At 42.1% G+C, this 23,514-nt stretch overlaps 1 protein-coding gene across 2 annotated transcripts in view; it reads right to left on the minus strand.

Annotated features, from left to right (window-relative positions):
* Nucleotides 1-22,945, minus strand: part of STRA6 (signaling receptor and transporter of retinol STRA6) — a 96,824-nt gene extending 73,879 nt beyond the window's left edge. Inside the window, exon 1 of one of the 2 annotated variants that reach the window (XM_056798648.1) lies at nt 22,467-22,945. In XM_056798648.1, the coding sequence (XP_056654626.1) occupies nt 22,467-22,512 (46 nt within the window). In that variant the 5' untranslated portion in view covers nt 22,513-22,945. Of the gene's footprint in view, nt 1-12,353; nt 12,698-22,466 lie in introns of those variants that run through there. The other variant, XM_007478145.3, reaches the window with a different exon arrangement.
* Nucleotides 22,946-23,514: the final 569 nt, after the last annotated feature.

The following is a 23,514-nucleotide window of genomic DNA, read 5'->3' on the forward strand; positions in this document are numbered from 1 at the left end:
AGAGTGGAGATGTCTGGGGGGAAGAGGTTGTGGCATCCAGGAGACTTCAGAGAGGACAAGAAGGACACTTTCATTACCCAAGGAAAGTTCAGGCTTGGCATACATGGGGTGTCCCAAAAAACTGTAGTCTTAAGATATTCAGGCTTCAAAATGCATGAAGACTTTGGGGACAGCCTACAGAAGGTACTGGGAGAGGGAGATTTTTACTGGGGAGTAGGCTAGAGAATCCTTGTTTGCTTCAGATTTGGGGTGGTAAGGAAGAAGGGGGCTAGAGCAGGTGACCAAGGGGAGAGGAGGGAACAGATGCCACATGGAGATAAAGGAGCTAAGGAAGATGACACAGATACTGTAATAGAAGGGTGTTTAAGTTTGGAAGCCCTAGATTCAAATCGCGGTTCTACCACACTCTCTACCTTGGGCAAGTTTTCCCGTCTGCCTCAGTTTGTTCATCTTTAAAATAAGGGCATTCAAACCCATGATGTCTAAAGTGGTTTTTGAGCTTCAGACCTCCTGTCATCTCCATTTTTCAGAGGAGACTGAGGGTCAGGGTCTAACATGCCCTCTGCCTTGACTTCCCTGGGCTGATATTTAATTTCTTCTTCTAAAAAATGATCTGTAAAGATCCTGCCATCTCTGACAAGTTGTGATTCTCAGTCTTTATCCTTCTCCAAGGTCTAGAACTGGCATCCACCACCCCACTCAGAAGGGGATCCTGCCCCCACTCCACCCACACTATTTCCCTCTCCTGGGAGAAACTCCTGTTTCCATGTCTCTTCCTGTCTATTCCCTCCTCCCCTCCCCTCCATCAGGTGATGGTTCCAGGTCAGTGGAATGCTATCTCTTTCTCCCTCCCTTCCCAGCTCTCCCCAGACACAGCGGTCCTTTCATCCAACCTGCAGGAGGTGTGGCCAGCCTCAAAAGCAGCACACAAGGTCCTTTGAGGAGGAGGTAGGGCCTGAGCAGATGCCAGTTCCCCTTCTCAGAGGGGGGATATGCTGGGCTGAGAGGAATGACTGGCTTCTAGCTGGTTTAGCATCAGGGAAAGAGTGAATGGGGCATCTGGGGGCTGAGGGAAGACCCCATCCTGGTTCCTGGTTGTGGGTGGAAACTTCAATCCAGAGTAGAATATAAACTCAGAGAATATTAGGGCTGGAAAGAGTCTCGGAGATCATTTTTCTGATTTACAAATGGGAAAAGTGTAGTGCAAGCAGGATCCTCCTTCTAGATAGAGAAGGAAACCTGGAGATCCAGGGGTCTGTTTGTCAATTTTTGTAACGTGGATCCCTTTGGCAGTCTAGTGAAGCCTAAAGGTCCACTCCTCAGAATGTTTTAAGTGTATGAAATAAAATACTTACAAATAAAATAATAAAGAAAAGAAATAAAAGAAAATAAAAATAAAATACTTACAAAAGAAATCAATATTTATACTGAAAATAGTTTTAAAGATATTAAAAACTAATGAAGCCCTGATCTAATCCAAATTCCATTTTACAGATGAAAAAACTGAGGGGAAAGTGACCGTGCTTGCCTCAGATTCTACCCTCAGAATCCTACAGAGCCTTAGAAGAGATTGTAAGGAACAGCTAGATGGTTCAGTGGACAGAGCCAGGACTAGAGACAGGAGGTCCTGGACCTCAGGCACTTCCTAGCTGTGAGACCCTGGGAAAGTCACTTAATCCCAGTTGCTTAGCCCTTACTGCTCTTCTGTCTTGGAACCAATACATAGTATTGATTATAAGACTGAAGGGTAAGGGTTAAAAAATAAGAGATTGCTGAGACCATCTAGTATGACATACTTATTTTACAAATGAGGAAACCCAAACCCTGAATGCTTCAATGTGCTGGGCACGACTACACAGATAGTTGGCAACTGAGGCAGAATTTGAACACAGGTCCTCAGACATATGTGTCAATGCTATTTCCCCTCTATCACACCTGCCTCTAAGTTCACTAAGATAGTTCACTTAGAATAATTGTAGGGAAACCCATCAAACAGTCCCAAGTCCTGCCCATAGTCTGGGTATGGGGCCACCTAACCATGTACTACAAGGGGCACTGGAAGGCTCTTAAGCCCCTGAATGCCAATCCCAGGGTCTGAAAGGCCCCCAGAGCTCAATGGAGCTTTGTTCCAGGCAATCTCTTAGGCTTTCTGGCCACTTAGAGAGAAGTTATCAGCTTAACTCTTTAGCAAAGGATTAGTTTAATCAGATGCTAGCTGATTACCAGGTCCTGTGACAATAACCTAGTTACTGTCAGATACTTCCTACTCCTGGAAACCTTTCCTGGCCACCCCAGCCCTCACTGTTCTCCCACTTCTGTCCTTACATCCCTCTATCATAGTATCCTGACTTGGGGAAGGCAGATTATTTGCACGGGTTCCTAAGGGTTCCTGTGAGTCTAGATTCCCTCTGGCCCCCTTGCCTAGAAGGCTGCTGTCACCCTCAGACGATGGGTGCATCCTAAAGTGCAAGAGCCCATTGTGTCACCATTGTGCTTCCTCTTAACAATGAGCCCTTAGAAACAATTAGCTCCAGACAGTTAGGTTCCATAGTGGTTAGAGCACCAAAATTGGAGTCAAGAGGACTTGAGTTCCAATCTAGCCTCAGACCAAGGACAAATCATTCAACTCTGTTTGCCTTCTGTCTTAAGAGTTCTTACTAAGACAAAAAAGAAGGAAGGAAGGAAGGAAGGAAGGAAGGAAGGAAGGAAGGAAGGAAGGAAGGAAGGAAGGAAGGAAGGAAGGAAGGAAGGAAGGAAGGAAGCAAGGAAGGAAGGAAAGGAGGGAGGAAGGAAGGAAGGAATGAAGAAAGGAAGGAAAGAAGGAAGGAAGGGAGGAAGGAAGGAAGGAAGGAAGGAAGGAAGGAAGGAAGGAAGGAAGGAAGGAAGGAAGGAAGGAAGGAAGGGAGGAAAGAAGGAAGGAAGGGAGGGAGAAAGGAAGGGAGGAAAGGAGAAAAGGAGGAAGCGAGGAAGGAAGGAAAGGAGGGAGGGAGGGAGGAAGGAAGGAAGGAAGGAAGGAAGGAAGGAAGGAAGGAAGGAAGGAAGGAAGGAAGGAAGGAAGGAAGGAAGGAAGGAAGGAAGGAAGGAAGGAAGGAAGGAAGGAAGGAAGGAAGGAAGGAAGGAAGGAAGGAAGGGAGGAAGGGAGGAAAGGAGGAAGCAAGGAAGGAAGGAAGGAAGGAAGGAAGGAAGGAAGGAAGGGAAGGAGGAAGGGAGGAAGAAAGGAAGGAAGAAATTTTGGTTGGGGTTGTTGGTTTTTTGTTTTTGTTGTGTGTTGGGTTTGGGGAGGGCAAAGATAATGAAATGGTTTGCCATTTCCTTTTCCAGATTATTTTATAGATGAGGAAACTGAGGCAAACAGGGTGACTTGCCCAGGATCACACAGCTTGTAAATGTTTGAAAATGGATTAATACTCAGTCCTTCCTGATTGTATGTGTGCAAGCTCTATCCATCCCCTGAGCCATCTAATTGCTCTATACTACCCACTTACCCTTGTAAAACTCACTTAATTTCTCTGAGCCTCATTCACCCTGTCTGTAAAATAGGGGCAGGTGGTCATGATTATGAATCATAGATTTAGAGTTAGAAGAGACCTTTAGATCTGGTCTAGTCTAGTATCTTTGTTTTACAGGTGAAAGAGGACTAAGGCCCAGAAATCAGTTGATTCAAAGAAGGCATCCAAGCTAAATAAATGACCAGGCAAGGATTTTCTCTTAGGTGCCCTAACTCCAGAGTCAGTGCTTTTCTTCTTGTGCCTAATTATCCAGAAGAGAGAAGGAATGTGGGGCCTGAATAGTGGGGCCATTAAATGGCACGACAAAGAAGGATTTGGCTTTCTGGGCCCTGGATTATGATTCCTAAACAAAGAGCTTCTAGCAAGAGAGTAAATCTCAGGAAGACTGGGAAGGGAATATTTGGCAGTTCCCTTGCTGGTGGGATGGAGAACTGAAACTGACATCTGAAAGTGAAGGAGACAAAAAGCCCAGAGACATTCTGTGGATTTCTAAGTGGAAGGAATCCTCCTCTCAACCAACTTTCTAGTCCAACTCCCCCATTTGATAATTAAGAAAACTGAGGTGCAGAGAAGAATCACATAGGCAGTGACTGCAGATTCAAGGCTGTATCTACTTCCTCATCAGGCTTCACTGGGGCAGGAGGACCCCCAGAGGACCACGGATTTGGTGTGGAAAAAGCCATAGGGTACAAAGGGTCCAGGAATTTTCCACTGAAGATAACAGGGAAGAGAGTTGAAAAAAATACTTCAGGGCCTCAATTGTCTTCCCTTCTCCCATTATTGCAGATGAGATTTATCCGTGGGTGGATCTATGCCTTTTGTCATTATGGAGAGATTCTCAGATTTCCAAGAGGTACTAAGGGGGATTTTTTTTTTAACTAGAGAAGAGAGCACTTAGGTGACTCAGTAGATAAAGAATGCCAGACATAAGAGTCAGAAGGACCTGGGTTCAAATGTGACCTCAGATTCCTAGCTGTGAGATCCTGGGCAACTCAATCCTAATTGTCGAGCCCATACCACTCTTCTGCCTCGGAACTAATATTTGTATTAATTCTAAGACAGAATGTAAGGGTTTAAAATAAAATGAAATAAAAAATAAAAGGAGATATCACTAAGACCTAGTAGGCCTGTGTTTGTTTATGTCCACATAGGTGTATCTTTTCTGTGTGTGTGTGAATTTTTAAGATTCTGAACAAGAAAAATTTCAGCATCTCCAGGGAACTATGTGACAAAATGGAGTGTAGATTTTAAAATTAATATCCAATACTCCAAGTATTATATTTATGAGATTTATTAATAATAAATTTGAAGCAAGGGAAGAAAAAAGCCTCAGTAAAGAAAAACCACCTTCCCAGCCTCAAACACAGGAAAAAGAGAGCCAAAGGGAGGAGCCACAAATTTATATACAAAGGAAAAAGGATCCTTGAGACAAGAAAAGAATTCTGAGAGATGGAGTCCAAGGGTTCAAGATTTCTAATTATAGAGATTAATTTGGAGTAAAGAAGACTTGAGTTCAAATCCTCTCTCATTTACTAGCTATGTGACCCTGGGTAAGTCACTTCAAATCACTTGGTCTCCCTGTCCTCATTTGTAAAACTGGGGTAATAATAGAACCTTCCTCAGAAAGTTGATGTGGGAATTCATATATTCACTATTTAATTTATTAATATTAATATTGATATATTAAATATAATCAATGTAAAGTGTTTTGCAAACCTTTAAAGACTACAGATATTATTCCGATTATTATCAATAAATATGGAAGTTTCCATATACAAAGAAGATAAGAAAATTGGGATTGTATATGAAATTGTGAATCTCTCATAGGTAGCTTCTCCTAAATATAAATGATTTATCCATATGGGTCTATATTTCTATATCTACGTCATGAAGATCAAAATAGACAATGAATAGCTCTTTACACATTTTCAAAGAGTGGATAAATATGAATTACTCTTGAAGTGATGATGACTTGCACCTGTTAGGTAGTAAACAATCAACCGACCCTCATTCTGTATGGGACAACAGAACGTTCCGTGCAAAGCCCCAGAACTACAGGGCTCCTGGGTATGCCAATAGTCACCCACCTTTCATGTCCTTTCTTGTCTGTCCAACATTGCCCACCTGTTATGTCTATCTGCCAACCTAACCAAGATCATTAACTACCAGAATGTTCCAGGTGTCTCCCATCAAGTAACTTAACTGTGACTGCTTTAACCAATATAAACCACTCTGGCTAGGCTTCCCCAGAACTCTTTGCTGAGTTTCCCCTAGCAAGCTAGTAATAAAGACTTCCCCTTGCCTGAATTGCATGGTCTCTATGTGCTCCTTGGTGGTCATCCCTAACACACCCAGTAAGTATTTAAGAAATGTTGGTTGAATTGCATTCTGCTAAGAATCTCATTGTTCTAAAGTCAAACAACCCAATTCTTTTGTCTTGATGACAACTTTATCGGGCTTAATAGCGACCAAAGTGGTATATTGCCCCCAAACGAGCCAACCTAGATATTCATAGATGACACCAAAGGACATAGACAAGTGCTACTAAAAGCAAGCATAGGGGAGGAGACTCCCAAGTAAGCAATTCCCTACATGGCCACACTGGGAGTATTATGGAATCCCACCAGGACAACAATGGTTTTCCCAAGGCAACCAAACTGGTTTTGTTTGTTGTTTCCAATGCTGCTAATTCTCTCCACTTTCCCATCTTAATGACCCTAGACAGGCTGGACTTTGATTCCTACTTTTTATCTTCTTGCAGTCTCCTTAATGACCCTGGTGGCCATGTGGACTCTATTTACAACTTCCATGGATTGGTCTAGACCAGGATCCTGTAGGTGCTGGCAAAGTACTGGAAATCTGGAGAAAGTGACTAGATCGTCTTGTAATTCATGAGAAGAAAGGAAGAGAATGTCAAGCTTAGTCTGACATGGATCCAAGAGTTTGGGAAAGCAGATTTCCAACTTCTAGAGACAGGTAGGTAGATGGAGACAGACAGACAGAGAGAGAGACAGAGAGAGAGACAGAGACAGCCAGAGACAGAGATAGACAGAGAGAGACAGAGGCTAGATTGATAGGAAGCCAGAGATTAGACTGATTAGAGATGGATAAAAATAGATGACAGAGACAGAGAGGAAAAGGCAGAGACAGAGAGAGAATCCTACAACTAGAAACTCTTAAAGGTAAAGTTTGGGGAGAATACGAAGCTCTTAAGAAAGAAGCAACTAAGTGGCTCAGCAGATAGTTAGGTGTGGAACCAGAAGGTCCAGGATTCAGATCCTACCTCAGAAACTTCCTAGTTGTGTGACCCTGGGGGCAACCTCCAGAGCCTAGTCCTTACCATTCTCAGCCTTAGAAGCAATACAAAGAATTGATTCTAAGACAGAAGGTGAGGGTTTTTTGTCTTAGTGGTTGTTTTCTTAAGAATGAAATTCTGATTACAAGTAGATTCCAATTAAAGCAAATAATGAATCCCTCAAAGTGGTCATATTATTTGGATTTACAATGCCTATTTCCCTTGAATTAGGGCCAATTACCATATTTTTCATAATTATAAATACATGTGACTCCTTTATGGGATTCATTATTCATGGAATCAGGACTTCTGGGCATACAGTTGCTATCCATTGAAATGAGTTAGAAAGTGATGAATCTGAAGTTAAAGGGCATAGATTCAATTCTCACCCTTGAATGCCCTTGGGAAAGCAGTTTCTCTTCTTTGGCTTCAGTTCCCTAATCTATAAAATGAAGAGGCCAAACTTGATGACCTCTAAGAGCTTTTCTAGCCCTAGATCTGTGATGCTGAAAAGAAGGGAGGCAAAATCTAAAGGAAACAAGGTGGTTGCATAGGGAACTCTCTAATGAGTTCGGATTTGTAAAATATCAAAAGTGGGGCATATAGCCAAGGAGCAATACAAGAGTGTTATTCTATGCCATAAGAATGTCAACATGGAATCTAGAAACCCCAAACTTGTAGCCTAGTGGGATCTGATGAACCCCAAGTTTTAGGACTAGCTTGTAAGTTGGAGACCCCAAAGCTTGTCCTTGTTCCCTGTTCTGGTAAGAATCCACTCTGAAGGGAATCTCAGGATTGCAGTTTCAGACTGAATAATGGACCCTGAGGTAAAAGACAATCCCAGTCAGGTGGGGCCAAGCCCAAGCCAAATGACTCTTAGTAGCAGTAGGGCCAGAAGGTCCCAAGTTCCGAGGGTATGATAGATTGGGAGAGGCTTGAGACAGCTTAGCCTCCACCCCCAAATGTTTTGTCTTTTATCTCCAGGTCCATTATTCAGTCTGAAACTGCTAGCCTGGGATTCCCTTCAGAGCAGATTCTCATGGGAACAGGGACAAGCTTTGGGGTCTCCAACTTATAAGCTAGTTCTAAAACTTGGGGTTCATCAGATCTTACTAGGCTATAAGTTTGGGGTTTCTAGATTCCATGTTGACAGAATAATATCAGAAAGAACAAAATCCAGAAAGATCTGAGATTTGGGAAAAAATGCTAAGGATGGCCAAGAGGACTTTTAAAAGATATATGCAGAGGAAGATGAATAATTAAATTCAACAAGCTTTTAGTATACAATTTTTAATAAGACATTGTGCTAGGTGATAGGAATAAAAAGTCTAAAATGAAATAGTCCTTGTTCTCAAAGATATTTTCAATCATATTCTACTGAAGCAGAATAGTGGATAGAGGGCTAGATTTGTAGTCAGGAAGACCTGAGTTCAAATCCAGTCTCCGATACTGCCTAGCTGTGTGACCCTGGATAAGACACTTAACTGCTTCAGTTTCCTCATTTATAAAATAGGGATGATAATAATAACACCTACCTCACAGGGTTATCATGAGAGGATCAAATGAGATAGTAAGTGTAAAGTGCTTTGCAAACATTTAAGTATATTATTATTATTTCTGAGAGAATACAATATAAACATAGATAAGTAAATATAAAATGTCAGATAATTTCAGTAATGGGGAGAAGACTAACAGCTGGGGTGTAGGGAATCAGGGAAGAACTTTTATAGAGTGGTACCTATCTGAGCTAAGCTTTGACCAAGAAAAAGAAATATTTGGGATCCGTGGAATAGTGATGTCAATAGATAACAGAGAAAAGGCAGAATACCTCTCCATCAATGAAAATGTCCTCCATATGGGAAAGAATAGAATAGAAGCCATAAAGAAGGTCTGGAAGACCAAGATAGATGAGGAGCTAGTAAGAGGCCACTTCTCCAAGGCCAGGTAAATTATATCCTACTATGCCAGAGATGTGAATGCTCCTGTGGGGGACCTATGGCATCTGCAATAGTTACTTCCTTAAGGAAAACAATGGAGTTCCTTCAGAGTGTATCAATTCCAGGGCAGGCATTCCAATTGGTAGATATCGTTGTATCTCAGACTGATAGTCATTGATTATGTCAATACCTCAGGTCCTCAGGTCAATCACTTCTGCAGTTCTGGATAAAGACATAAGGCCAGTATGGAACTCTAATCAGAACACATTCTTTGCTGTGGGATTAGCTCCCTGAACTCCTAAAGATTCATACACAGAACACACTCACAAAAGGATAAGACAAGGAAGACATCAGGGCTGGGGGTGGAGGGGAGCGCAGATTAGAAGGAGTGGAGCCAAGTGGTCCAGTGGATTGAAAGCCAGTCCTGGAGACAGAAGTCCTGGGTTCAAATCTGACCTTGGCCACTTCCTGGCTGTGTGATCCTGGGCAAGTCACAGAATCTCCATTGCCTACCCTTATTGCTCTTCTGCCCTGGAACCAATACACAATATTGATTCTAAGATAGAAGGTAACATTTTAAAGAAAAGAAAAGAAAGCAATGATCATTAGGAGCCAGTATAGATTCACTAAGAAGAAACTATGATAAACCTAATTTATTTCCTTTTCTCTCAGTTACAGCGAGCCATGTAATGAAGTCTTCAGATCCAACAACTCTCAAAAATTTACTAAGTCATAAAGAGGCTGTGATTTAATTCTGTTAAAGGATTAGTTATAGCAATAAAATCACACATCTTTGAGTTCTTGAAATAATAAACTGGTGATTCTAGAGAATGTCAGGTATAGTGCATCTTAATTTCGCCAAAGAATTCAACAAGTTTTCTCATGACATCCTTAAGATCAAGCTAGAGAATTGTGGAGAACTGTCACGTATGATAGTACAGATAGATAAGATTTGCAGCTGGTTGAACAATTGTAAACTGTACAATTCAATGAACTGATTTGAATCTATTTAAAAGGCTGTCATATGGAATTTCCATTAATATCTTACTCCATTTCCGCATTCTGGATTAGAGATGATTCTGAGCACTCAAGATCTATGCCACTGAAACAGGAGCTCTGGAAGGTCCTCCTAACTTGAAAAAACCTTTGAAATTGGTTGGGAATCAGTCATCAAAGCCCCAGCCTAACAAAGTTCAAATGTAGAGTGGTCCATCAAATGATAACTTTGGACACAATTCATGAAATTCTCTACAGAGGTATTGAATTTTGCATTGGTGTAGGAACTCCCTACATGGACAAAATCGAAATCCTTTTTAGATACTGGCAAACATCATGTAGGAGAGGGTAGAAATTAGAATCGGTGGGAAGAAGTTGTAAGGAGATAGATCATGTTTCAGTCTAAGCAAGAAATGCTTAACAAGTAGATGTTGAAAAATGGAATTATGATACACTTTGAACCCAGAGATCCCAAAAAGATCCTTAAAAAAGAAATAGGACCCATCTGCATAAAAATATTTATAGCAGCTCCTTTTTGTAATAGCAAAGCCTGGGAAGTAAGTAAGCAACCAAATTAAAGCATATGAATGCAATGAAATCCTATTCTACTATAAGAAATGATGAAAAGGACAGTTTGGGAGAATCTTGGGAAAACTTGTATGAACCTATGCAGAGTGACGAGAACAAAACCAGTAGAATAATTTATATACTAACATTCTAAAGACAAAGAATTGAGAAAGTCAAGGATTCTGTTCAATGCAATGGCCAATTACAATTCCTAAAGACTAAACAAAGACTAAAACATGATGCCCATTTCTTGATAGAGATGATAGGTTCAACATGCAAAATGAGGCACTGATTTTTGGGAATGGCTAATTTGGGGATTAATTTTGCTTGACTGCATATTTACTATAAGGATTGTCTCCTTTTCTTTTTTTAATGGCTGGAATAGGTGACAAGGAGGAGACATGTTTGTTAACGTGTGGGGGTAGTTAAAAAATGAGTTGGTTGTCAAGAGGTATTGGGAGTCATTGGATGAGTGGTTCAATGGAAAGATGCTGCATCTGTGGTCAGAAGACCTGGGTTTGTGTCCCACCTCTGCAATTTGCCAACTGTGAAACCTTAGGCAAATAACATTAGCTCTTCCAGCTCAGGCTTGTTATCTGTAAAATGAAGGATTGGTCTAGGTGATCTAAGATCCCTTCTAGTACAAAATCTATGATCCATAATAGACTAACGGCTACTTATCCCATGGAATACATGGATTCCCCATTCCTACTTCCTTAGAGGAGACTGGCAAGTTGATCAAGAAGATAGATCTGAAAGATTCTTTCCAGCTCTCAGATCCTAAAATTCTATATAAAATTTACTACACATGTATAATATACACATATACAAATAAATATACTTCTGCATATATATTACATATATGCACGCAACATACATGTGTATAGCATATATTTTGCTATCATCAGGCAGGAATGGGTTTGGTAGAGAGTAGTCAACTCACAGAGTGAGTCAGCTCAAAATCTATTCTGGTAAAAATGCTAAACAATGGTGAAGATAAGGAAAAGTCTACATCATCCAATTTCTTATAACCAAGTCTCACAGAGGTTATGGCTCTCTCTAGGTCACACACAGAACCTAAATCTTTGACTCTTAGGTTAACATTCTTTCCATTAGAAATTCTCTCCACTCCTACCCCCACCCCTCAAAAGTAACTCAACAAAGCTGCTTGACAGCCCCTGATACTACCATCACTTACCTATAACACCTTCCACATGCCACATAATAAGGATGCAATTAAGCTAATCAAAAAGGTGAATTTAATATAGATTCATAGCTTTCTAGTTTGGAAGGATCTTAAAAGACCAGTGAATCCAATCCTAGCATTTTACAGAAAAAGAAAGATTCTTTAATTCCAAGACTCTTGATTTCCTGAACTCTTTCTATTATACTGAACCTCTGAATTTCTCTTTACACCTTGTCTAGCTAGAATGCAGAAATGGAATCTTGCTTCACTTTCTCTTCTCTCATTTCTTTTTCCTTTTTCTTGTCTCTTCTAACTCTTTCTTTTCTATCTTCTCTCCGATATCATCTTTTTTCTCTTCCCTTTTCTCTCTTCTTTCTTTTCTCTCCTTTCCTTTCTATCTCTTCTCTTTCTCCACTTCTAATTCTTTTTCTTTCTCCTCTTTTTTATCTCTTTCCCTGACTTTTCTTTCTCCTTTTTTCTTTCTGCCTCTTTCTTAACTTCTCTTTCCCTTCTAACTCTTTGCTTTCTCCTTTCTTTTCTCTTTTTTTCCTGTCTCCTGATCTCTTTTCTCTCTTCTCATCCCCCTTCCTCCCTGTCTCCCCTTTTGTGTCTCTTACACCTAAGGTAGATAAACTCTGCTCACACCAGCCCAAAAGTCTCCATAACTTTTCCTGACTCCCTGCACTCTTGGTGATTTTTACCCTAACCTAACTGACCTAGTCAAAAATGGTCCTTGAATCTTAAATGCCCAGTATATCCAATCCCCATCTCTTTTTTCCATTAACTGTCTCTCCTCCTTTTCTTTTCTCTTTTCTTCTTCCCTTTCCCCATTCCCTTCCAAACCCACTGAGGCAGACTCTTACCTGAATTCACTTCTGCAGGAGAAAGTTTCCTGGACAGCAGTGGGCTGCTTACAAAGCTTGATTCAGATTCAGCCTCCACCAATCTGTGACCCCCACCTCCACTCCCACCCTGTGGGATGAACTAGTACCTCCAGTGGGAGGCCCGGGCCAGATCACCCTCCAGCTGCAGCTGCTCCTGATCCCGGTGCTCGGAACTCCCCCCAGAGCCCGCCTGGAGGCAACCATGCAAACTTAAAGGCAAAGTTCAGCTCTTTAGTGCTCCCCTCCCCAGACAGCTACGTTACCCAGTCATTTTATCCCCTGCTTGCCTAAAGGGGCTTGGCTTGGAGCCAGGAAAGCCTCAGAAGATTTCTGAATAGCCAGTAATATTCTCCTTGAGGGTTGCCCAACCGTAGTTAGCCATAATCCCAAATTCTGCTGGCCCACCATAGCCATTCTTCTGAAATTAACTCCTCCCACCCCCACCCCCCATCCCCCCATCCCAGACAAAAAGAGCTACAGCTGCAGCATGAGGGATTCATGTTAGAGGTGCTAAGGACTTCCAAAAAGTGATGAAAGTTTCCCATAAGACTTATAGAACAGGCTGCTTGGCTGGGGATACCAAAGTTTCCTTGGAGGAGAACAGGTCCCTATTGCTCCTGACGGCTTTTTGTGCAAGCCTGGAGAGGGAAAGGATGGCTCCAATCCTTAAGGTTCTTTCCCCTCCTGACTTTGTCGGTAAACTTCAGTTTCCCTTTACCTTGACCTTGATGCCCAGGCTACCCTTTGTCTTGTGACATAGCCTCTGATTTCAGTTTACTCTCATTTCTGGGTCCCAGACTCTATTGGAGAGAATTGATACTCTAGAGTCATCCTGCCGACTTGGCTTCTACAGAACAGCTTGTTGTTTCTCAATATGTGATGGTGAAGAGTGGGGAGAAAGTGAAAATTACAAGGAACTTGGATTTGTGTGCTGAAGGGGGGAGAGCATCTTTATTCCTTCCAGTCTCCATTGACTTCCCTTTTATTATTTTAATTTAATATTTTAATTAAAATATTTTACATTTTAAATTATAAAATCATACTTTCATAAGCTTTTAATTTAATTTTATAATTTTCATGTTTTAATAAAAAACTGTCTTTCCCTCCTTATTTTTGCCCTCATTGGAAAAAAAACCACAAAAATGAAAAATAAAGATGTAGAGCCAAGAGAACCACGTTCACACCTTGGTCATATGAAAATATATCTTAATTTGCACCCTGAATCCATCACTTCTCTATCAGGAAGTAGGTAAGCCAAGGCTCCCTCAATAGTTCTCTGGAATTGTATTTGGTCATGCTACTGTTCCGAGTTCTTAGGTCATTTAAAGTTCTTTAACAATGTTTCATTATCCCACAAATTGTTCTGGTTCTGTTCAGGCTGCATCAGTTAACACAAATCTTCCCAGGTTTCTCTGAAATGACCTTTTTCATCATTAAGTAGTATTGCATAATATTCATATGCCATTTTTTTATGATGTAAGGAGGATAGGGCAGGGCTGAAACACTTATAAATAAATTCTAATAATTAAAAATAAGAGGGTATCAAGGAGAAAAGGTGACTAATATGTCAAGACTTTCCTGGCAAAATATTTAAGAACTAAAAACATTTTTTATGTCATATTTTGTTCAAGGCATTCCCTAATAGTAAGGCATTTCATTGGCTTCCAATTCTTTGCCATCACAAAAAAAAAAGTGATTATAAATATTTTTGTGCATTTGAGACCTTTTCCTTTTCAAAAAGTATCTTTAGTATAACATAAGAAAGTATTATAGTAATATCAATAGGTCAATTGCCTTTCCTTTCTAAAGGCCTTGGTGGGATTTGGGGGAACAAGAGGATGAGCCTGTGAAGGGGGACCCTTTCTGTTGTTTCTGGGCTCTGGCCTTCCACTGATCCATTGGTTCATTGGTGAGGAGTGAAGTGGGAAAGACGCATGTAAGCCTGTCTCATTGTACCCAGGGTAGGAGAGTTGGGGAAATAGAAGGGAGCAGAAGCTCTGTTCCTGCCACTTAGCTAGCCAAGTAACCTTGAACAAGTCGTTTACTTTGTGTCTCCCTATGCCTGTTAACTAGAAAAAACACAGAACTATTAAATAGTCAAAATCACTCTTTAATTGAGGGCTAAAAGGCCTCAGCACTAATAGGCCTCGACAACAGAGCTGCTTGCTCCCGGAGACTGCACAGTCCAAACTGAACTCTGGCCGCCCTGGTCACTGACCCCTGGGAGTGCCACTGACTCAGGATGGACTCCGAGGAACAAAAGACTTTGGGGAACCTCTATGCCATCTGGGGAGTCCAGGGGCAGGGAAAGATGACTGACATCACTATAGCTACAAAGAAAATGGGAGTCTTCAAACTACACTGACAGGATATAATCAAGCTTGGGAAAGGAATCATAGCTAGAGGCTGGGGTCTAAGGGAAGGGGCTGCTTACAATGGATACTAAAGGATGGTTCTTGCTCAGGTGTGGATGAAAGGTTCTAATACAATAGGGGAGACTACCTAAAACAAAGAGGGTCCTCAGCATATGCTTAGTCTCACCCAACCAGGATTGTCATTTTCCAGAGGGTCTCCCACTCAGTCTGAAACTGCTAGTTTGGGATTCCCTTCAGGGTAGATTCCCAGGGGAACAGGGAACCAGGACAAGCTTTGGGGTCTCCAACCTATAAACTAGCCCTGAAACTTGGGGTTCCTCAGATCTCACTAGGCCACAAGTTTGGGACTCCTAGATTCCATGTTGACATGCCTTAGATTCCTTCTTGGTAAAATGAGGATAATATTACCTGTACTACTGACCTCACAGGGTTATTTCAAGGGCTGTTTAAACATATTTGGGTTTTCTTTTTACTTTAATTAATTAATTTAGAACATTTTCCCATGGTTACAAGATTCATGTTCTTTTCCAACCTTTCCCCAATCCCCCTCCGATAGCCAACTCCTCTGGGTTCTACATGTGTCATTGATCAAGACCCATTTCCAAACCATTGATATTTGTAGTAGGGTGATCACTTTTGCAGGGGTCCCCAAACTTTTTACACAGGGGGCCAGTTCACTGTCCCTCAGACCATTGGAGAACTATTAAAAAAAAACAAACTATGAACAAATCTGTATACCGCTGTCTGGGATAGCGGAGGCTGCAGCGCTGGCTGGGATGGGTTTGTCACACCTTGCACAGGCCCATCACTGCCACCACTATACTGGGCAGCAGTATACACAGTGCAGAATCCCCTCCCCCAAATTGCCGCTCACCATGCTGATGTCTTCCGTTGTGCCGCCACATAATCCTATGCTTCAGAACAAGGAGCCACACAAAGGAGTAGTACTGTATGTGAGCCATGATGCGCTTTGTGGTACCACCACATTTAGTGCTCCTATCACTGACCACCAATGAAAGAGGTGCCCCTTCCGGAAGTGCGGTGGGGGCGGAAATGGCCTCAGGGAGCCGCCTGTGCCCACAGGCTGTAGTGTGGAGACCCCTGATTTAGAGTCTATATCCCCAATCATATCCCCATCGACCCTGTTTAAACATATTTGATTTGAGTTTAATGGCTTTGGAAAGGGCTAGATAGATAAAAAATATTATTACTACTTGTCTTGTGTTTCCTCTCTGGACCTCAATTTCTTTCTCTGTTAAATGAGGAGGTTGGACTCGGTATTCTCCCAGGTCTCTTCTAGTTGTAACATTCTTCATTCAAGAATTTTATGGGGTATCCAAGGAAAGCAGCCAAGGGAGAGGGGCCCCTGAAACGGAAAAACATATGAAAGAGGACGGGGAGCTCCAGGCCTCCATCGCCTCCTCCACCCTTGGGCCTGGCCTCCTCTACCCAAACATACCCAAACAGACAGACACTAAAGTCTGTGTGGGTGGTGGGACTATGTGGAAAGCTCTCCCAGCCCATTCTAAGTGGGGTTAGGAGTGGGGCTGGGGAACAGAAGATTTAAAAGGTTCACTTTTCTTTTGTGAAAGCAAAAGGGGTTTCGGAGGACCAGGCAGGGCAGACTAATTACAGGACAGAGGGCACCTTCAGACAAAGCCAGAAGCCACAGAATGGCTCTTTCCTTGGATAAAGGCAAACTGAAGGGCCCCCATTCAAGACCTTTCAGACTCCAGGGGGGCCTCGTGTCCAAACCCCTTCCTCCCTCCTCACTCTCACAAGTTCTAGGCATAGTTTCTCTCAGGGACTCTTAAGGCTTATTCCAGCTCAGCAACAAGAAGTCTCTGGGGGAGGAGCTCTGCACCTGGGGAAGGCCAGTCTAGGAACTCTGATGGACTCGTCAAGGACCAAGATGGAATGCTGTTAACTTCCCTTCCCCCACCTCCCAGACTCCCATTTGTCTTCTGGTCAATGTCGATGATAAATTCCGTGCTAGATCCCTTTTAATTTCAGTAAAACAAATCGGGCCAATCGGAAGTAAAACCTCATTGTTTGTTGTTCCTCATACATGAAAGGGTCTTGGTTGATTATTATGTTTGTAGCAACATTTTTAAGGTCTGTGTTCGAGCTGCCCAAAGGACACAAATCTGGGCTCCCAGCCCGGGGCCCTAGATGGGCAGTCAGCAGCCCTCTGACCAACTTCTCACTTATACTGTGAGAGGAGATGAAGGAAGGGCAAATTCTCTCCTACACTCTAAGAGCTTTTAAGAGACATCTTGGTGTATCAGGGAGTCCGATGAAGGCCACCTTCAAATTCTGTCTCTTATCATAGGTCACCTGTATGGCCCTGGGGCACTTACCTGTCATCTTGGCTTAGTTTCTTCAGCTCTAAGATGGGAATAATAATAATTGTAGTGTTGGTATCTCAGTATCCCAAGGAGGATCAAATGACAAAATGTATGTTAAGTACTTCATAGACCATCAGTCTCTATATTTAAAAGTCAAGTATTATTATATCGAGTCCACCTGGAGAGACAGAGACAGAGACAGAGACAGAGATAGAGATAGAGAGACAGAGACAGAGAGAGAGAGAAGGAGAGAAAGAGAGACAGAGACAGAGAGGGAGGGGGAGAGACAGACATAGAGGGGAGGAGACAGACAGAAAGAGAGACAGAGAGAGGGAGAGAGAGAGGTAGGGGGAGAGACAGACATAGAGGGAGAGAGAGAGGTAGGGGGAGAGACAGACATAGAGGGGGGGGAGACAGACAGAGACAGAGACAGACAGAGAGATAAGGAGAGACAGAGAGACAGAGAAGGAGAGAAAGAGAGACAGAGACAGAGAGGGAGGGGGAGAGACAGACATAGAGGGGGGGAGACAGACAGAAAGAGAGACAAAGAGAGGGAGAGAGAGAGGTAGGGGGAGAGACAGACATAGAGGGAGAGAGAGAGGTAGGGGGAGAGACAGACATAGAGGGGGGGAGACAGACATAGACAGAGACAGACAGAGAGAGAAGGAGAGACAGAGAGACAGAGAGGGAAGGGGAGAGACAGACATAGAGGGGGGGAGACAGAGAGAGAGAGTCAGAGACAGACAGAGAGAAGGAGAGAGAGACAGAGAGGTAGGGGGAGAGACAGACAAAGACAGAGAGAGAGACAGAGAGACAGAGAGAACCATCTCACATATTAACAAAACTTTTACAAAGTGACAGAAACAAACAATGTGGGATGATGGATAAAGGGCTGGCCTTGGCATCAGGACAACCTGGGTTGGAATTCTAACTCTGACACTTACTAAAGGTCTAACCTCTGTCAAGTTGTTTAATCATTCGGTGCACCAGAAAGAATTTTCCAAGAGACAAATTCTAAATGAGTTACACTCTACATCCATGAAGGAAGCTCCCACACAGGAAGTTCTCCATACCCATAAAAGCACAGGTCTATCCTCCTGCAAAATACAATTTAAGTACTTGTCATATGGGAAGTTGAAGAGGGCAAGAAGGAAAAAATGGTGATCAGGGAAGGAAGCCCTAATTCAAGACAGGTTTCTGGGAGGAGGAAGACTCATTCTAAAATTCTGAAGAAAAAAATGGCATTTTGCCAGGCAGCATTTTGTCTTCCAGTAAGTAATGGGCATATTTCTGCCTCCAGGCAAGGGGCAGCTGGTATCCCAGAGGACACTGCACAAAAAGAAGGAGTAGGGTTTGGCCTTCATATCTTGAATTTCTAGCCATAGTTGAATAACTATCTCTTTTATTCCTCCAAGACCAAGAGCTGATGGGTCTTTGGCAATCATGTATTTCAATGTCTTCATTTTACTCATGAGGAAACTAAAACTAAATGACTTGGCAAAACTGGCATGTGGAAGAAATAGGATTTGAACACAAGTCTTCAGGCTTCAAATTCAGTGATTTTACTTTTTTGGAGCCTCATTTTCCTCATTATGTAGTAATCCCAGACTACCAAGCTCATGAGGATATTTTTTTGTTAAGTATAAATCAGATGATTCTATGATTACAGCCCCCCACTGCCTTGACCTACAGGTAGAAGATAATACATAAGACTCAAATGATATGAAAGGTTTGGAAATTTGAAAGAGCTCTAAAGATGAAGAGAATTATTATTATTATTATTATTACTGTAATTATCTTCATTAACTGAAGGCAGCAGAGATTAATGTGCTAGGCTTGGAATCAAGGAGCCCTGGTTTCAAATCCCACTTCTGACATTCCCTTACTGTGTGTCCTGGTTCAAGTCCCATTGTGCAATTGTCTCTTGAGTTACCTCCTAGGGCCTTCACAAGTTGAGCTCTGCGTTGTTGTGGAGCCTGTTCTAAAAACTGTAGGTCCCACCCCCTAAGCTAGACTTTCTAAAAGAAGCCTTAGAAACCCTCTTCATTTTGGAGTAACCATCAGTAGAGCACCAGACCTGGAGCTGGGATGACTTGTTCAAATCTAGCCTTAGGCACTTTCTAGCTGTGTGACCTTGGGCAAGTCACTTAACCCCAATTGCCTAGTCCTTGCTTCTCTTCTGACTTAGAATTGCTACTAAGAAAAAAGTAAGGTTTTGTTTTTTTTTAATCATCTTCATTTTGCCAAAGATAAAACCACAACCTAGAGGAGCACCCAAAGACCCCCATAATGAGTCAGAGCCAAGGCTGGAACCAGACCCTAGACTCTAGGGTTTCTGCTAGTCCAGTCTTCTTGTCATCACTTGGCTACTTAAGCCAGTGTGCTTGTGCTTCCCTTCTTGTACTCTCCTTCTCCCACTTACCCCTTTAAGGAAAGGAGTCCTTGGAGCTTTGATTTCCCCATCTCCACACCCCCCCCCATCCCCACTCCTGCTATAGATCCAAAGAAATAGGAGGTCCCACTGGAACTGGACACTGGCTCATTACTGCCGAAACACCTCATACCTGTCCTGAGCCTACCATCTCCCCCTTTCCAACCTCCCATTGGGCTGGGCTACCCCAAGAGTAAAAAACTGGGCAGAATCCATCTCCTACCCAAGCTCTGTGAACTGTCGATGGGGGAGTAAGTAGAAGGGAGAGAGGACAGTGTTAGCAGGAGCCAAGGATTCCGAGGGAGGGATATCTGGAGAAAGAGGGAGAGACAATATTGCCCAATCCTTCCTCTCTTCTCACACATACTTATCCCCAGCAAAGCTGTAGCCATAGAATCACAGATTTTTGGACCTGGAAGAGATGTAATTAGAGATTGAATTCAATCCAATTCAGTACTCATGTATTAAGTAAGCATCTGCTATCTGCAAGTTGAGAGGCAGTAGGTCATAGTAGATAACAGTCTGGCCATAGAAGTTAGGAAGATCTCAGTTCAAGTCTCATCTCTGACACATATTGGTTGTGTGACTTTGGGCAAGTCACTTAACCTATGGGACCTCTAGGAAATTCTGTATGGCCAAATTGCAGAATGAGTGCTGACCTGCATTGGTGAAAGGGATGCCCTCATCCTGGAGTACTCTTTCTTTCTCTCACAATTAAATCACAGATCTGGCATTGCTTCCATTCCTGTGGAGGCCTCATTAGGGGCAAAGGACAAAGTGAGAAGTCATCCCTAACCTCATGGAACAGAGACACCAGTTTTTAAACAGGTAAATAAATCTAAGATAACTTAAGGAGATTGTCCAAGATGAGGCAGCACTACCTAAGTTTAATCAGGAAGAGAGCTAACTATTTTCTGGATCATACTTTCTAATTTGACAGAAGAAAAAGAAGAGGGAGGAAGAGGAAATTTCTCAGGGAGGAAAGAGAGATTCAGAGACAGAGAGACAAAGAACCTGAGAGACTGAGGAGGGAGACAGAAAAGGAGGAGGGAGAAAAAAAAGAGGGAAGAAAGGAAGAGAAAAGAGAGAATTCTTCACAGTGGACCACATCTCCCCTGTTCTACAGTTCTCTGAGTGATGTGAAAAGTCCCAAATCTTCTGAGTTGTTGATAACAAGTAACTATGTGCCTGAAAAGAGCAAAATGTTCCTCAAAAGTTCTCCTCCGGGGGCAGCTGGGTAGCTCAGTGGATTGAGAGCCAGGCCTAGAGACAGGAGGTCCTGAGTTCAAATCTGGCCTCAGACACTTCCCAGCTGTGTGACCCTGGGCAAGTCACTTGACCCCCATTGCCTAGCCCTTACCACTCTTCTGTCTTGGAGTCCATACACAGTATTGACTCCAAGATGGAAGGTAAGGGTTTAAAAAAAAAAAGTTCTCCTCCAACTAAAGCATGTTCTATGCATGTTAAAAATCTTATCAAATTCCTCAGGTGAGATCACAGGAATAACTGGAATCCTCTGAGAAATAAGGCAAAGTGAGGTATAAAATAGGAGATGAGCACCAACCAATGTCAGGGACATACTTTATAATTTTCAAAGTCCACATTTGAAAGAATTTCTTGTAGATTCCCAGGTTCTCCAGATTGTCAATGATATTGTGTCGATTTAGTCCCAACCCCAAAACGTGACAGGACCTCTTCAAGTGCTGCATGGCTACTCAAAAGACATCAGTCCAATAATTCACACATGAATAGTTAAGTGGATGAAGAAAGAATATTGCCTAAATTATGACATGGAAGGGAAGGCATCAAAAGGGAAGCCCTTGAATTAGACCCAAATCCTTCCCTATTACTGTCTAAGGTACCACCATCTGTTCAGTCATTCAGGCTCACAACTAAGATGTCATCCTTCATTCCTCACTCTCAATCCACTTTGGAGACCACTGATAGAAATAAGTACTGTGTCTCTCAGGAAGGGGAGAGATAACAAAGAAAAATTCCTGGAAGAAATATAATAAAAGTTCGGCACTAAAGGATGAACAGGCAAAGAGGAGAGGGGAAGCCAATTCATATGGGGCAGGGAGGTTGGTCTATGTATTATGTAGAGGATAGTGTCTTTTACTTTGAATAGTAACAGGAAGTTGTGGGTTCAAATCTTAATCTGACACATACTAGCTATGTGAGGAGTTGTGAGAGTTGTGAGGTTCAAAAGGTAATATATGCTAAGTACTTTGAAAACTCTAAAACACTTTTAAAATAACGGTTATGAATATAAGGTTATTATTAACAATAAATCATTAAAACAATTATCTTTTAAAACATTCTGATTCATAGACAGATGTAGAGATAGAAGAGACTAAGATAGAAACTATCTTATCAAACATTCCCATTTTGCAGATAGAAAGTTGAGGTCTATTTAGAAGTTAAACAATTTTCTCCAGAGGTCACACTTGTAGTAAATGGCAAAGCCAGGATTCCAATTCAGGCTCTATTAACTCCAAGTTCATTGTTCTTTTCACTGTACTTTTCTGCCTTACAGTCAATCCTGTAATCACTGTACTTTCTGCCTATCAGTCAATCCATAACCATTTATTAATCACTTGCTATGTGCCAGGCACCATGCAGTGTGCAGTGCTAATCACTGGAAATTACAAATACAAGTAAAAAGACCTCCCCTGCCCTCAAGGGGCTTATATTTTTCCTTTCCCTTTTTAAAAAACCCTCACTTTCTGTCTTAGAATTGACACTAAGTATTGACATCAAGAATGGGAAGGGCTACACAATCGGTAGTTAAATGACTTGCCCAGGATCACACAGCTAGGAAGCATCTGAAACCAGATTTAAAACCAGGATCTCTCATTTCCAGGTCTGGTGCTCTCTCCACTAAGCCTGCTCATTGCTCCAAAGAGCTTACAGGCTAATGGGAAAGGATAATACATACCACATAAGGAAGCTGAAAAGGAGGGAAGAGAGAGAATCTCATCCATAGTGGAGAAAGTCAGAAGTGCAACCTGGAGAGGAAAGAGATGTGGCTGGTCTTGGCACTCTTTAAATGGAGGTTCCTGTTGGAGTCATTCAGGCAGAGTGAGAGCTGTACTTAGGGTTCTTCTGGTGTATGAATTCCAGTTGAAATGAAACTTCAGGCTGAAGAGATGGGCTGTGAAAAAGGAAGTCTGTAGAGCAGCCTAGAGAGGAATGAGACATCAGATATCCAATTCTTTATGTGATGTTAAACAGGTCACTTAATCTGTGAGGAGCTGGGCTGGGTCTCTCTAAACCCACAAAATTATCAGAGCTTTGAGTCAGAAAGAAAGTTAAAGACCATCTCAACCAAAGTCTCAGCCAAAGTATGGATTTTCTACAAACTTTCTGACAGCCTATAACACTCTCGGGGATGTGGCATTCACTATTGAAAAGCTCAATATGTGTGAAGAGAGTGATGTGACAGCCAAAGAAATTCATTAGCTCTTACACTGTATAAATAGACATAGTATCCAGAATGAAAGCACTGATTGTCCCCGTACATGCTGCCCTAGTCAGACCACACCTAGAGCACTGTGAACAATGTCTTATTTTAGGAAAGATGTTGACAAATTGGCTGGAGAGTATCTCCAGTACACTGAGGCGCTTAATAATTCAGATTACATGGAGATAGTTGAATCAAGTGGGGAAGTGTAGCCTGAAAAGATTTAAAAGATACATAGTTGCTATTTTTAAGCCTTGAAAGACCAATCTGTACTTAGAAAAGGGATCAGCCTTGTTCTGCTTAACTCCAGAGAGCAGAAACAATAAAAGAGGTAGAAATCACAAAAAGGGAGACTTGAGTTCTCCTATATAAAGAAAACTTCCCAAGAACTGAAGTTGTTCCAGAATGGAACCCTTACTTCTTTGTAGAGGTGGGAGATTATGAGTTTGGGACACTAAATATTTATATGTAATCTGACTTGGTTGATGTCTTTATTAGTTTTCTTGAACTCATTTTTTTCTTT

Source organism: Monodelphis domestica, chromosome 1 (genome assembly GCF_027887165.1).
Source record: "Monodelphis domestica isolate mMonDom1 chromosome 1, mMonDom1.pri, whole genome shotgun sequence".
NCBI lineage: Eukaryota > Metazoa > Chordata > Mammalia > Didelphimorphia > Didelphidae > Monodelphis > Monodelphis domestica.